The sequence below is a fragment of the Carettochelys insculpta genome, chromosome 12, assembly GCF_033958435.1.
Source record: "Carettochelys insculpta isolate YL-2023 chromosome 12, ASM3395843v1, whole genome shotgun sequence".
NCBI classification, from domain to species: Eukaryota; Metazoa; Chordata; order Testudines; family Carettochelyidae; genus Carettochelys; species Carettochelys insculpta.
In genome coordinates this window covers 5,176,222-5,189,505 of record NC_134148.1, presented here as the reverse complement: position 1 = coordinate 5,189,505, position 13,284 = coordinate 5,176,222, and the positions used below count along the sequence as shown (strand labels likewise).

The 13,284-nt window shown below is 51.2% G+C and overlaps 1 protein-coding gene across 4 annotated transcripts in view; it reads right to left on the bottom strand.

Annotated features, from left to right (window-relative positions):
- EDC3 (enhancer of mRNA decapping 3) overlaps positions 1-12,636 on the bottom strand; it is a 58,619-nt gene extending 45,983 nt beyond the window's left edge. Inside the window, exons 1-2 of one of the 4 annotated variants that reach the window (XM_075006606.1) lie at positions 12,568-12,636; positions 1,187-1,391 (exon numbers count right to left, since the gene is read on the bottom strand). In XM_075006606.1, the coding sequence (XP_074862707.1) occupies positions 1,187-1,350 (164 nt within the window). In that variant the 5' untranslated portion in view covers positions 1,351-1,391; positions 12,568-12,636. Of the gene's footprint in view, positions 1-1,186; positions 1,392-10,655; positions 10,774-12,391; positions 12,523-12,567 lie in introns of those variants that run through there. The other 3 variants (XM_075006609.1, XM_075006607.1, XM_075006610.1) reach the window with 3 other exon arrangements.
- Positions 12,637-13,284: the final 648 nt, after the last annotated feature.

Genomic DNA, 13,284 nt, shown 5'->3' with positions numbered 1-13,284 from the left:
TGACACGGCTCGCTGCCATGCAGCTCATCCAGACGAGGCTCCTAGGATTCCCATCTGTTCATAGGAATAAGTGGACTTCAAAGTAGCCGGGGTCCTTTCGAAAAGGAGCCTCATCTGGACAAGCCGCGCGGCGGCGAGCCATGTCAATTTCGAAGTGCCGCAGCCGCCCACATGCTAATGAGGCGCTAAATATGTATTTCAGCGCTTCATTAGTAAACTTCGAAAGGGTCATTTGCATGGCTATTTCGAAGTTTTTGGCTAGTGTAGACACAGCCTTAATGTACCATAGACTGTGATACCTCTACCATTATTACATGGATTCTTCCTCCTCTATTTTCCCTCTTCTGAGTTTCAACTCTTAAAAGGAAGACAGACTTCCTAAGGTTGCTATTTAATCTTTGTTTAGAAATAAAATAGTTAAATCTGTGTACTTGCAGAAATCATTTCAATCTGTATTAACTTTGCCAATTTGCACTGCTAACAGAAAAATGCTTTGGTGTCTAATCTTAACTCTTCTCCAGTAAAGAACAGGTGGATGCAGGCAAAGGTAGAGGTAGCTCAAGAACAATAATTCCTATGTAGCAGTAGGCTTGTTAGTTTTGGATGTTGCTGCTGTTGTGCCAATCTGCACAACAGACTTCAAAATTACAGAACAAGACTTGTGTGCCAAAAAGGAGAATTCCTGCCAGATTGATAAAGAGCCATCTAGCTGGAGGGAAAAAAAGAAAAGTTGCGGGGAAAAAGCAGTCCTGAAGATCAATATGCAGTTGGTGCTATAAAATGGATTTATTTGGGACAAGAGTTTAATTTCAATGATGAACAGCTCCACTTTCACTTCAACCGTGCTTTAACAACTACATTAAAATTTGCCACTTGCAAAAATTCCACAGAATCTGCCAAAGGTCTCATCTAACTGCGAGCTGTGTGACAGGTAAATGACCCTGTGCAGACACTTCTTTTCACTGCTCCTACTAATGTGTTTCAATTGTGATCTGCATCTGTGATCACAACACAGCTCACAGCAAAAAGCTTGACAGCAGCATCTCGTTTTCTGTATAGGGCCTAGCAAAGGCAACACAAGCACTTTTCAGACAAGGATGAGCAGTAACGGGGTTTGATGCAATGTGTCCCAATTTCAGCGACATGTAAAGTTTGCCCAGAAGAAGACAACAGAGGAAACACTTACCTGAAGGTGACCTCTGGCACAAGGCACTTGACCCCATTATGGAAAGGTCGTGTCAGGGAGATCGTCTGACTGACCTGATCCACAGCAGATACTCTTCCCTGGTAGACTCCCAAGCTATCTCCACAGTTAATGGACACAATGCTTCCAAGCCAGTCTGTAGCCATATTTCTGACACGTGATCACTGTAAACTGAAGATAGGATGGTCTGGTGGAGGGGAGGGGAGGGGAGGTGAGGTGAGGGGGGTGGAAAAAAAAAAATCAGGAGAATGACAAACCAGATTGGCACCAGCTATATCCTCCATGCCACAGCCCTGGGTCACATCTAGGCCCTTACATTGGTGGCTTGTCTTTTCATAGTGGGTCAGGGATAATACCTATATAGACTAACATTGTATTTAGACTGTAAGACCCTTGGAGAGAGCCCATGCATGTAGGCTTGCTTGTAAAGCACCCAGCATACTTTTGCTGCTATATAAATAATAATGGATAAAACCTAGACCTGCACAGCTGGATTCCCTATACAGAAAACTCTTTCCTATCCAGCATTCTATCATCCAGAACTCTCAAATAACCGGCACTTTAACCATAAGTAAATTTTAGTTACCTTTTCCTTAAGCACAGTATAGTGAAAGGAAATAGAAATAAATACAGTACAAGTTTACAGTGAACAACACTACTGTTGTTGGTAAAGTACTCTGCATACATTTTTGTTTGTTTCTTAATATCTAATCTTGTTTTTCTTTAGTGTTATGCATTGCTAGGTATACCTCTCTATTACCCAGAATATTTGAATACCCAGCAACCTCCTGGTTCCAGGGCTGCCGGATATGAAAGAAGTTTACCATAATGCTGTAATCTGAAAAACACCAATCATTTCATGTAATGCAGTCCAACTCTAACTACTTTTCTAGAGGTGGTCTAGTTAAACCCCAGTTCATGTATCTAGCTCAGCCAAACTACATTCTCCCTGAGGCTTCAGTAAGATCAATGCCTCTTCACTTCCCATTCTAACTACTTGTGTAAGGATACTGGAATGGAACAATCATTGTATTTCCACTTTACAGTAACTATTTCGCAGTGGGTAAATTTAAGCCTACACAGTTGAACGCGGAAATGCTTCCAGAAGGAGCTATAGCTCACTGAAACCTGAATTTCACCCACAAAGCACTATTATCAATCCCATAATGCGCTAATTGAGACTAACAAAAAAATGTTCAAAAGCGACAATAAGTTACTTTTGTCTTTAACTGCTCACATTTCAAATGGTAAACATTCCGATAAATATACACGGCGTCTTCATTAATTGACCTACGGGTCTCCCCTCAATTAATCATTCATCTAGTGTCTCAGGCAAGTGCAGTTTTCAAATCGACACACTGAAGCGACTACGTATGCCTTTCAGTGTGTGGGGATCTGGGACCCCCCCGCAAACCTCTGGCTGAAGTCCTCAGACCATTATTTAAAGACTACAAGCAGCAGAATATGCCATTAGTTTACACCTGCAAATAACCTGTGCTCCATGCTGCAGAGGCAAACCCTGCCCCACCTCCCGCACCACCAAAAAAAGAAAAGTTACTCACCGTAGTAACGGTAGTTCTTCGAGATGTGTCCCCGTGGGTGCTCCACAATAGGTGTCGGGCTCGCCCGGCGCCGCAGATCGGATCTTCCAAGCAGTTTCTGCCGGACCGCGCATGCGCCGGCGCGCGCCGCTCCCTTGCGCGCTCCTGGCCATGTGCGCGATCCGGTCCCCGCCAGTTCCTCGACCAACCGCCTCGGGTGCCCCTGCAAAACACTAACAGAGATACGAAGCGGGGAGGATGGGCGGGTAGTGGAGCACCCACGGGGACACATCTCGAAGAACCACCGGTACTACGGTGAGTAACTTTTCTTTCTTCTTCGAGTGTCCCCATGGGTGCTCCACAATAGGCGACTACCCAGCAGTAACCCAAGATAGGAGGTGGGTAATCGGATTATGTGCAGCTTGTCCCCGAGAGGACCGCTGCAGAGAGACGGGTATCCTCTTGGAATACCCTGTGAAGGGCGTAGTGCTTGGCGAAGGTGTCATAGGATGACCAGGTCGCCGCTCTGCAAATGTCTTTTAACGCAACGTCCTTGAAAAAGGCTGTTGATGCCGCCACCGCCCTAGTGGAATGAGCCCTGGGAGTGGCCGATAAAGGAGTCTTTTTGAGCTCGTAGCACATTTTTATGCAGGATACAATGTGCTTTGAGATTCTCTGCGAGGAGAGACCTTCTCCTTTCGATTTGGGAGCGAGGGAGACTAGGAGTCTATCCGTTTTCCGGAAGGACTTGGTCCTGTCTACGTAGAAGGCTAGCGCCCTCCTCACGTCCAGGAGGCGTAGGCGCGCCTCTTCATTGGAGTTATGAGGCTTTGGATAAAACGAGGGTAGAACAATAGGTTCGTTAATGTGAAACTCAGAAGAAACTTTGGGAACAAAGGCTGGATGCAGCCGTATGGTTACCGCCTCCTTGGAAAAAACAGTGCAGGGTGGCGTTGCCATGACTGCCGCGAGCTCGCTCACCCTACGAGCTGACGTAATTGCAAGAAGAAAGGTCGTCTTTATTGTAAGGAGGCGGAGGGGAACCGTGGCCAAGGGCTCGAACGGTGGTCCCATTAGCATGGTAAGCACCAGGTCCAAGTTCCACGAAGGTGGAATCGGTTTCCGAGGGGGGTATAGGTTTACCAACCCTTTGAGGAACCTGGTAACCATAGGGTGGGAGAACACCGTGTGCCCTTCCTCCTCATGTCTGAACGCCGAGATGGTGGCAAGGTGGACCTTCAACGAGGATAGCGAGAGTCCTCCTCTCGAGGTCCAGTAAATACTCTAGTATTGTAGGTATAGGCACCAAAAGGGGGGCCAGCTGTTTGGTAGAACACCAAGCCGTGAAGCGAGTCCATTTTTGCTTGTAGGTCTTCCTGGTGGAAGTCCTCCTGCTACTTTCTAGGACTTGCTGTACTTCCACTGTGCATGTGCTCTCTAGGGAGCTGAGCCATGGATCAACCACGCTTGCAGTCGCAGGCTTTGGGGGTGCGGGTGCACTATGGACCCCTGGGCTTGCGTGAGCAGATCCGGCGCCACCGGAAGAGGCATCGGTGGACGGTCCGACATGTGCAGGAGTAGGGGGAACCATTGTTGTCGATCCCACGTTGGGACTATCAGGATCATCTGGGCCCTTTCCCTCCTGGCTTTCTGCAAGACTTTGTGGATCAGCACTGTGGGAGGAAACGCATAAAGCAGGGGGCCCCTCCACGGGATCGCGAACGCGTCCCCCAGGGACCCCCATCCCAGTCCTGCCCTGGAGCAGAATCGTGGGCACTTCTTGTTGTGCTGAGTGGCAAACAGGTCTATTTGGGGAAAACCCCATGCGTGGAAAATCGGCCGTAGTAGATCGGGACGGATCTGCCACTCGTGTGTGAGTGCAAAACGCCTGCTCAGCTGGTCTGCCTTCACATTGTGCGCACCCGGCAAGTATGAGGCTTTCAAGATTATATTGTTGGCGATGCACCAGTTCCATAAGCGGATTGCTTCCGCGCATAAGGCACGGGATCGAGCTCCTCCTTGCCTGTTTATATAAAACATGGTGGAGGTATTGTCTGTACTGATCCCGACGACTTTGCCTTGTATGTGGTCTCGAAAGTGTCTGCAGGCGTTGAACACTGCTCTGAGCTCCAGTATATTTATGTGTAGTGACTGTTCCGTGGGTGACCACAGTCCTTGAGTCACCTCTTCGCCCATGTGCGCTCCCCACCCTATGAGGGAGGCATCTGTAGTGAGAAAAACCAATATTTGCGGCTGGTGGAAGGGTACCCCTGTTAGCAGGTTCCTGGGATTTACCCACCATTGTAGGGATTTGCGCACCCCGGCTGTGGGCGACACCACCCTGTGAACGGTGTGTACTGCCGGTTTGTATACACTCGCCAGCCCGTGCTGCATGCTGCGCATGTGTAACCTGGCGTTCTGTACTACAAACGTCGCCGCTGCCATGTGGCCCAGCAGCTGCAAGCACGTCAAGACCGGCACCGTAGGGCTGAAGGTGATGACCTGCACGAGGGAACCGATGGCCCGAAAGCGAGCCTCTGGTAGGTATACTCTCACTGTAACCGAGTTTATGCGAGCCCCTATGAACTCTATGTCCTGTGTGGGGTCTATTTTTGATTTTGCCAGATTGATAACCAGGCCGAGTGAAGAGAACGTGTTTGCTGTGACGCGTATCATGCGCAGAACCTCCCCCTTCGAGGCCCCTTTGAGCAGGCAGTCGTCCAGATACGGGAAAAGAAATACCCCGTCTGTGCAGGTAGGCTGACACCACTGCCAAGGTCTTGGTGAAGACTCTGGGGGCCAAGGAGAGGCCAAACGGTAGGACCTCGTATTGGAAGTGTTCGTTGCCTACCATGAACCGGAGGAATCGCCGGTGAGCCGGATGGATAGTTATGTGGAAGTACGCGTCTTGTAAATCGAGGGCTGCGAACCAGTCTCCATCGTCCAGTGCTGTAAGGATGGAGGCGATTGTGGTCATCCGAAAACGTTGCTTGCGCAGGTACCTGTTGAGGCCGCGAAGGTCTAAGATGGGCCTCCAGCCTCCTGTCTTTTTCTCCGTGAGGAAGTACCTGGAGTAGAACCCTTTCCCTTGCAGTTGCTCCGGCACTCTTTCCACTCTCCCTATGAGCATGAGATGGTCCACCTCCTGCCTGAGCCTCGCTACATGGGAGGCCTCCTGGAGGTGGGGCTTGGGTGGAGGTCGTGACGGTGGGAGCAACTGGAAGGGGATGGCGTACCCCGTGGCTATGATCTCCAGCACCCATTTGTCTGTGGTGATCCTTTGCCACTGGTCGTAGAATGGTCGGAGGCGATGGTGGAATAGTCGCTTCGGATGACCTTGTGCGATGGTAGTGATGGCGCAGCCCTGGATCTGTATGTCAAACTTGTGGCCTTTGGCCCTGCCCCAAGGACGCACGGCTCTGTTGGGAACGTTGCCTGGGAGTTCTGTACTGCTGGTGCTGTTGATGTCGCCCTTGCTCGTAACCTCTGTGGTACTGGGGGCGCTGTTGCTGGTACTGGTACCATCTTTGTTGAGGGTAGTACCTTTTCTTTGTGTATGGAGGGGCGTTGCTGTGGAACGTGCTGCTGTGTCCGCAACGTCCAGGGCGATCTGAACTCCCGTCCTCAAGGCCGCGTAGCCTTCTTGCACTATGGCCTTGAGCACTGGCTTTTTGTCCCCTGGAAGCGAGTCCATGAGGGAGGTTAACCTGGAATAGTTGTCGAAATTATGGTTCGCTAAGTGCGCTGCGTAATTTGCCATTCGCAACGTTAAAGTGGGGGAGGAGCAGACCTTTCTGCCGAACAGCTCTAGCTTCTTGGCATCTTTGTCTGCTCCCCCTGTCCTGAATTGAGATGTCTTTGATCTTTCTTGCGACGACTCCACCACCAAGGAATTTGGCTGTGGGTGGCTGAACAGGAACTCCATGCCCTTCGCCGGCACGAAGTATTTCTTATCCGCTCTCTTTTGGACAGGCGGAATAGTCGCAGGGGTCTGCCATATCGTAGTGGCGGACTCTAAGATCGCTACATCAAGCGGTATTGCTACTCTGGAGGAGGCCGGAGGTCTCAAATTTTTGAGGAGCTTATGGTGTTTCTCTTGCACCTCTGCTGTCTGGATGCCTTGCGTGAAGGCCACCCTCTTAAACAGCTCTTGAAACTGTTTGAGATCGTCCAGAGGATGGACATCCCCCGGGGCCGTAGCCTCGTCTGGGGAGGAGAGCGAGGAACCGCTGGGGTACGTCTCTCTGGACCCTTCCGGTTCCTGCTGGTGATGGTACACCCTCTCGCTAGAGGTTTGCGAGGGAAAATCTCGGGGTTCCATAACCAGTCCCCCCTGAGATGCCTGAGTCTCTGTCCCCTGTCGCAATTGCCCTTGGGGGTACAAGATCGTCTGTGGGGATCTTTCCCTAGTAGATTGCCGATGGTGTCTATGCCCCGCGTGGTAGGGGCGACCATGGTAGTATAGGCACTGTTCTTGGGAAGGTGACCTAGACCACTCCCTTCGTGCGTACCCTCTGCGTCTGGGGGAGGGAGATCGTCGAGACACTGGAGAGAGCGATTTTGCATAATAGTCCAGCGGTTCAAACCCCAGGAAGGGTGAAGGTGGTCCCAGCCAGGGTGAGGCTGGTTGCAAAAATGGAGAAGGGGGCTCCTGGTAGGCTAGGGGGGACCCCTGCCTTCTGGTTGGAGTCTGCAACATAAGCAGAGGGCTGTGAGAAAGCAACTGCACAGCCCTGTGCGGAGAGGGGCTGCAATGCCTCCTCTTGTGTGCAGCCTTCCCCCTCCCTGCAGGAGGTAACTCCACCCCCTGATGCACAGGGGATCCCGGCCCCATCCGCACCATGCTAGGCACGCTCGAAGGCGGTGCCGCACATGCGGTGTCCTTCGGTGCCTGCAGGCTGCGTGCCTGCACGCTCTGCACCGCCGGTTCCCCGGGGGTTGGTGCCGCTGCCTGCGGTGCCGCCGCTTGTTTAGCCGCTGCCCTGCCTGCGGTGCGGGGCGGCTGGCTGATTATCGGAGGCTGAGCCGCTTCCACGTGGCTCTCCGTGCCGCCGCCGATCAGCTGTTGCTGCGGCTGGGGGCTGCTCGCTCCTCCCGTCCCGCTCGCTGTTGCTGCCGGCAGGGATCGGGCTGGGGAGGCTTTCCTCCGTTTTTGCGCTGATGGGGTGAGGGAGGCAGCTTTCCTTTTATGGGCCCCGGAGGGTCCCTCCTGCTGCGGCCGCTCCGGCATGTCTGGCTGGAGGGCCTTATCAAAAAGCAGCATTTTAAGCCGCATCTCCCTGTCTCTCCTTGCTCTGGCTGTTAATTTAGCACAGAAGGAGCATTTCTGTGCAACATGGGACTCCCCAAGGCACCTTATGCATAGACTGTGCCCATCGGACACTGGCATTGCCTCTCGGCAGGACTCACATTTTTTAAATCCTGAAGAGGACATTGTTGGTGAGTCTTTCAGTTGTTAAATGGGTACTTAGCACCTTCTCTGTGCTGTTTTCCCCTTCCGATGGCCTGCCGCAGCAGGAGGGCTGATGGCCCTATGCTCCTGGCCTCCGGCGCTGTTACTGGGACTGGATTGAAGCTGTGCCGCTTGTAGTTTGTTTGTTGCTTTTGTGGTTTGTTTGTTTTTTTTTTTGGCAAAAATAACAACCGGCTAACTTGCAGTAGCCTAAGTACTTGAAAAACTTTAAAGAAAAACAGTTAAAGTCATTGAATACGCTACTTGGCCTTAGCCTAGTTCGGATTCCGTCTGCAGCCGACGGCGGTTAAGAGGAACTGGCGGGGACCGGATCGCGCACATGGCCAGGAGCACGCAAGGGAGCGGCGCGCGCCGGCGCATGCGCGGTCCGGCAGAAACTGCTTGGAAGATCCGATCTGCGGCGCCGGGCGAGCCCGACACCTATTGTGGAGCACCCACGGGGACACTCGAAGAACCCAGGTCTCTGCCAATCCGACCTAGGGGAAGATTTCTTCCTGACCCTAAATATTGTGGTTCACTGGACTGTGAGTATGACCCACCAGTCAGACACCTGGAAAAGAACTCTCTGAAGTAACTCAGGCCGCTCCCCATCTAGTACCTCATGATTGGCTGCTGGAGATATCTGTTGCTAGCTGCCGCAGATCAGTTACGTGCCACTGTCGGCAGCCCCATCATATCACACCCCCAACCCCACCAAAACTTATTAAGCACAGTCTTGACAAGAGTAAGGGTTTTGCCCCCATTGCTCTCCCTGGAAGGCTGTTCCAAAACTTTACTCCTCTGATTATTGGAAACCTTCACCCAGTTTCAAGCCAGTTCATATCTATTTGTTCTTTGCCCATATTGGTGCTTAACAAATAACGCCTACCCTAGTATTTATCCCTCTGATACTTTTTACTTTTTTTTTTTCCTTTTTTAAAACAGAGGGATCATATCTCCTAGGAGCTCTCTTTTGGGCAGGCTAAACACATCAACCTTGTTGAGTCCCCTCTCGTAAGGTAGGTTTCCCATTCCCCATATCATTCTAATGTCCTCCTTTGCACCTGTTTGGCTGCGTCTACACTACCACCCTTCGAAGGGCGGATGGTAAGTAGGGTGCTTGGAGTTTACTAACTAAGTGCTGCACTGCTTATGTATGCCTCATTAAGCAAATTCTACCCTCCTGCGGCAACTTCAAAGTTTTAAACTTCGAAGTACCAGCTCGCGTCTACTTACCATCTGCCCTTCGAAGGAGGGTGGTAGTGCAGACAAGCCCTTTCCAGTTTGAATTCATCTCTCTTGAACAGAGGAGACCAGAATTGCACACAGTATTCCAACATAACAAAGCAGCAGAAATGCAGCACTTTAAAGACTAACAGGATGATATATTCGGTGATGAGCTTTGGTGAGACCGACCCACTTCATCTGGTCCGTCCCAAGAAAGCTCATCACCATATAAATCATCCTGTTAGTCTTTAAAGTGCTACATTTCTGTTGCTTTGTTTTGTGGGAGTACAAACTAACACAGCTACCTCTCTGTTACTATTCAACATGCACAGCACAGCATTTCAGATGAGGTTTCACAAGTACTTTATACATTAGTGCTAACAACACTTCCCTGTCTCTACTAAAAATACCTCATCTGGTGCATCCTGGGACCAAACGTTAGCCTCTTACATGCCCACATCACATTGACCATTCATAGTCAACCTCTGATCAATCAATACACCCAGATGGTTCTCCTCCTTTGTGACTTCCAACTGATAAATCCCCAGCTGATAGCAAAAGTTCCTGTTGTTAATCACTAGGTGCGTGACCTTGCACTTTGTACTATCATATTTCATCCCATTGCTATTACTCCAGTCTTCAAGCTTATCCAGAACTTTCTGTATGATATTCCTCTCCTCCTCTGTATGGCAATACTTGACACCTTTCTGTCACACACAGATTTTATTAGTGCACTCCCAAACTCTGTGCCAAGATCATTAATAAAAATGTTCAACAAGACTGGCTGCAAGACAGACGCTTGAGAAACTTCACTGGTAACCTCTCTCAAGCCTGACAATTCACGTTTCAGCAAGACCCACTGCAGTCTCTTCTCCCCCCAGTTCTTTATCCATCTGCCAATTCTTATATTAATCCAAATCTTCTTCAGTTTAACTGACAATTTTCCACATAGCAATTAGGGATGTTAACAATTAATCAAATGAGGCTTACTGGTGACAGTTAACTGACAGAAAGCAGAGAAGCATCACCCCACCCCCACCAGCATGGACAAGGGGTTGCTCCAGCCCTGTGGAGCCACCACAGGTGAAGTGCTCCAGTGAGTTGGACTGGAGCACTCCCCAGCCCCTCCCCGCCCCACATTCAATGGTTAACCGGTTAAACTTAGGGTTTAACCGGTTAACTCATTAAACAGCATTTTACATCCCTAATGGAAACGTATTAAATGGCTTACTGAAATCCCGGTAGATTAGAGCTACTGCATTTCCTTTGTCTGAAGAGAAATTCAGTTATTTTCTCAAAGCAGATCAGGTTGGTCCGGCAGATTAGCGTTCTCAACATTTATACAGTGCTTTGAGCTGGCAAAAACGTTTAGTGATTAGTATGTATTTTAAAATGCTAAACTGTCAAATGGAAAAGGTAAATTATCTTTGCTGTGCACTTTGAGCGGCAGTCACCTATAAGAAAAAGGAGCCACTAACGGCATGTCCAAACACCATCTGGAAGTAACACTTCCAGCCCCGGTCTACAAACTAGTGCTAGCAGGACTCACACCATCACTCCTGAAATTGATGCATAGACTGTACAGCTCCAGCTGAAGCCTGGGCTCTGACTTCTGGAACTTTCACCTGACAGCATGAGCCACAATGTCAAAGCAATGGCTACACAGCTGTTTTTAGTCTGCTAATACGAATCTGTGGACACTCACTGGGAGGCTTCCTCCCACCTGCAGTGCCGACATGCACCAGACTACTCCCTGCTTTGTCTGCACCCGAAAGGTGAACTGCTGCTGTATACGATTTTAGGCAGAGAACCTTCTCTGAACTGGGACTGAAAACAGTTTAATACTAGGGTAAAATTCCAAGCTTCAATCAGCTTTCAAAAAATAAAGCTGGAAGTGTGGTGTTGAGGACTTCGGTGGTCGAAACTTACACTAAAGCAGTTCTCAATGCCAGGTCAGGGGAATCCATCACAAAGTTCTTTTCAGCAACAGCTCACTTCCCCATTACAACTAAGGCTTAAGCATCAACTCCCTCACCCTTTTTTTAAAACAAGAATACTTGTAAGTCTAAGATGACAGGAGCTGCCATATTGGATCTGGCCCAAAGCCCATTTGGAACAGTATTTGTCTCTGACAGTGACACGCGCCAGGTGCTACAGAAGATGTAAGAGCACACAGTAGGCAGATGCAAAATAATCTTTCCCCCACATAAAGATCAGGGAGATCCAATAGCCGGACAACGGCATAAACCCTGAAGAAAGAAGTTTAACGTGCGTTCCAAAATTCATGGCTACTAATTAGCATAATTCTGGATATTTCTGATAATTCTATCATCTCTAATCCCTTTTTAAATCTCCTTATGCTCTTCACCTCATCCAAAATACACATCAAAATAATCTGCCTTTTGCCCAGACATGTCCAAAAAGCAGCTTGTGCCAGTGTAGATGGTCTTACGTACTCCCTCGATGACCTCCTAACATTCATGGGAGCAGCCCAACAAACAAGACAGGAAGCTTTTACTTATTCGTCTTATCGCGATAATGCGCAGAAAGCCCAATCGCGAGCAGAACTTCACCGCACGCCCCACTACACAAGTGCACAGCAAGACGGGAGCCCTGTTTCCACTTTGCTTACGAAGACTGATGCTGCTTATTCCTACGACAGGTTTGCTTTTAAGTTGCCCCATCACACGTGCGTTGGGAGCCCAGAGGAGTCATAACCCCTGGGGGCAAGGGAGGTGTTCGCTGACACCTTCATGCAGGAGAAGACGGGGCCTGTTTATCCCTCTCTCTTGCACACCAAAATACGCACCCACGCACGGAGCTCTGCAGCGGGGAGGTGTCAGGGGACCAGGGGAAACAGAGGAGCCGTGGGGGCTCGGCAAAAACAGGAGCAGGGCTGAAACCGCCGCACACGCAGCCGCTCGGGGGACAGGGGCAGCGGCAGAACAGCCGACCCGGGATACCCACCTCCGGGACAAAGGGGGGGGGGGAGGGGAACCACCCCGGGCACGGGGGCAGAGTGGGGGAGGGGAGCTGCCCCGGAAGCGTGGGTCCCCCTCCCCCCGCCGGCACGGCGCCCCACGGGCCGAGGCCTGCCCCGCCCCGCGCTGCCCAGCCCTGCGGGACCCGGGTGCCGCCCCCACCTGCGTTCCGCCGCTCTCGCAACAGCCCCCACACCGACCCCCAGCGCACACCGGAAGCACCGCCTCCACGGCGCCGCGCGTCCGTCGTCACTTCCGCCTCGGATTTGGGAGCGGGGCCTCGACGCCTCACCCGTCTCCGGGTCATAAAGCCCCCGCGCTTTGGCCGCAGTGATAGGGGGACGCTCTAGCCAGGCCGAGGAGCATAGATAAGCCGACCTCCCGAAGCCCGCCGGGCGCAAACTGAGCCCCCTGTGCGCCTGCGCACAGCGTCCGCCCCATTGCGCACAAAATCTGTCAGGGGAGGGCTGTGACGCTCAGCGGCGTGAGCAGTAGCCTGCTCAGCCGAGGGCTGCGAGTTCGATCCTTGTGCAGGCCATTCAGGGGTGCGGCAAATAGATGACAGGGTTTGCTCCTGCCAAGGGGGCAGGGGACTGGACTAGATGACCTCCCAAGGTCCCTTCCAGCTCTAGGAGATGTGTGTCTCAATTAATTAATTAATTAATTAATTATGCTGAGCAGGCACCCCTGGCACCCCTCCCCCTCCCAGTCGGGGAGGCGATGCCACCTAGCTGATACCCCCGACACCCCCACATCATCCCCCCGTCTGTTTCTAACCGGCGCCCAGAGAAGACCTGTGCAAACTCGGGCTCTGCACCATCCATCTCCTCGCCCTGGTGCCCTGCCCCAACACAAGTTGGCGGGACTACCCCCCACCGA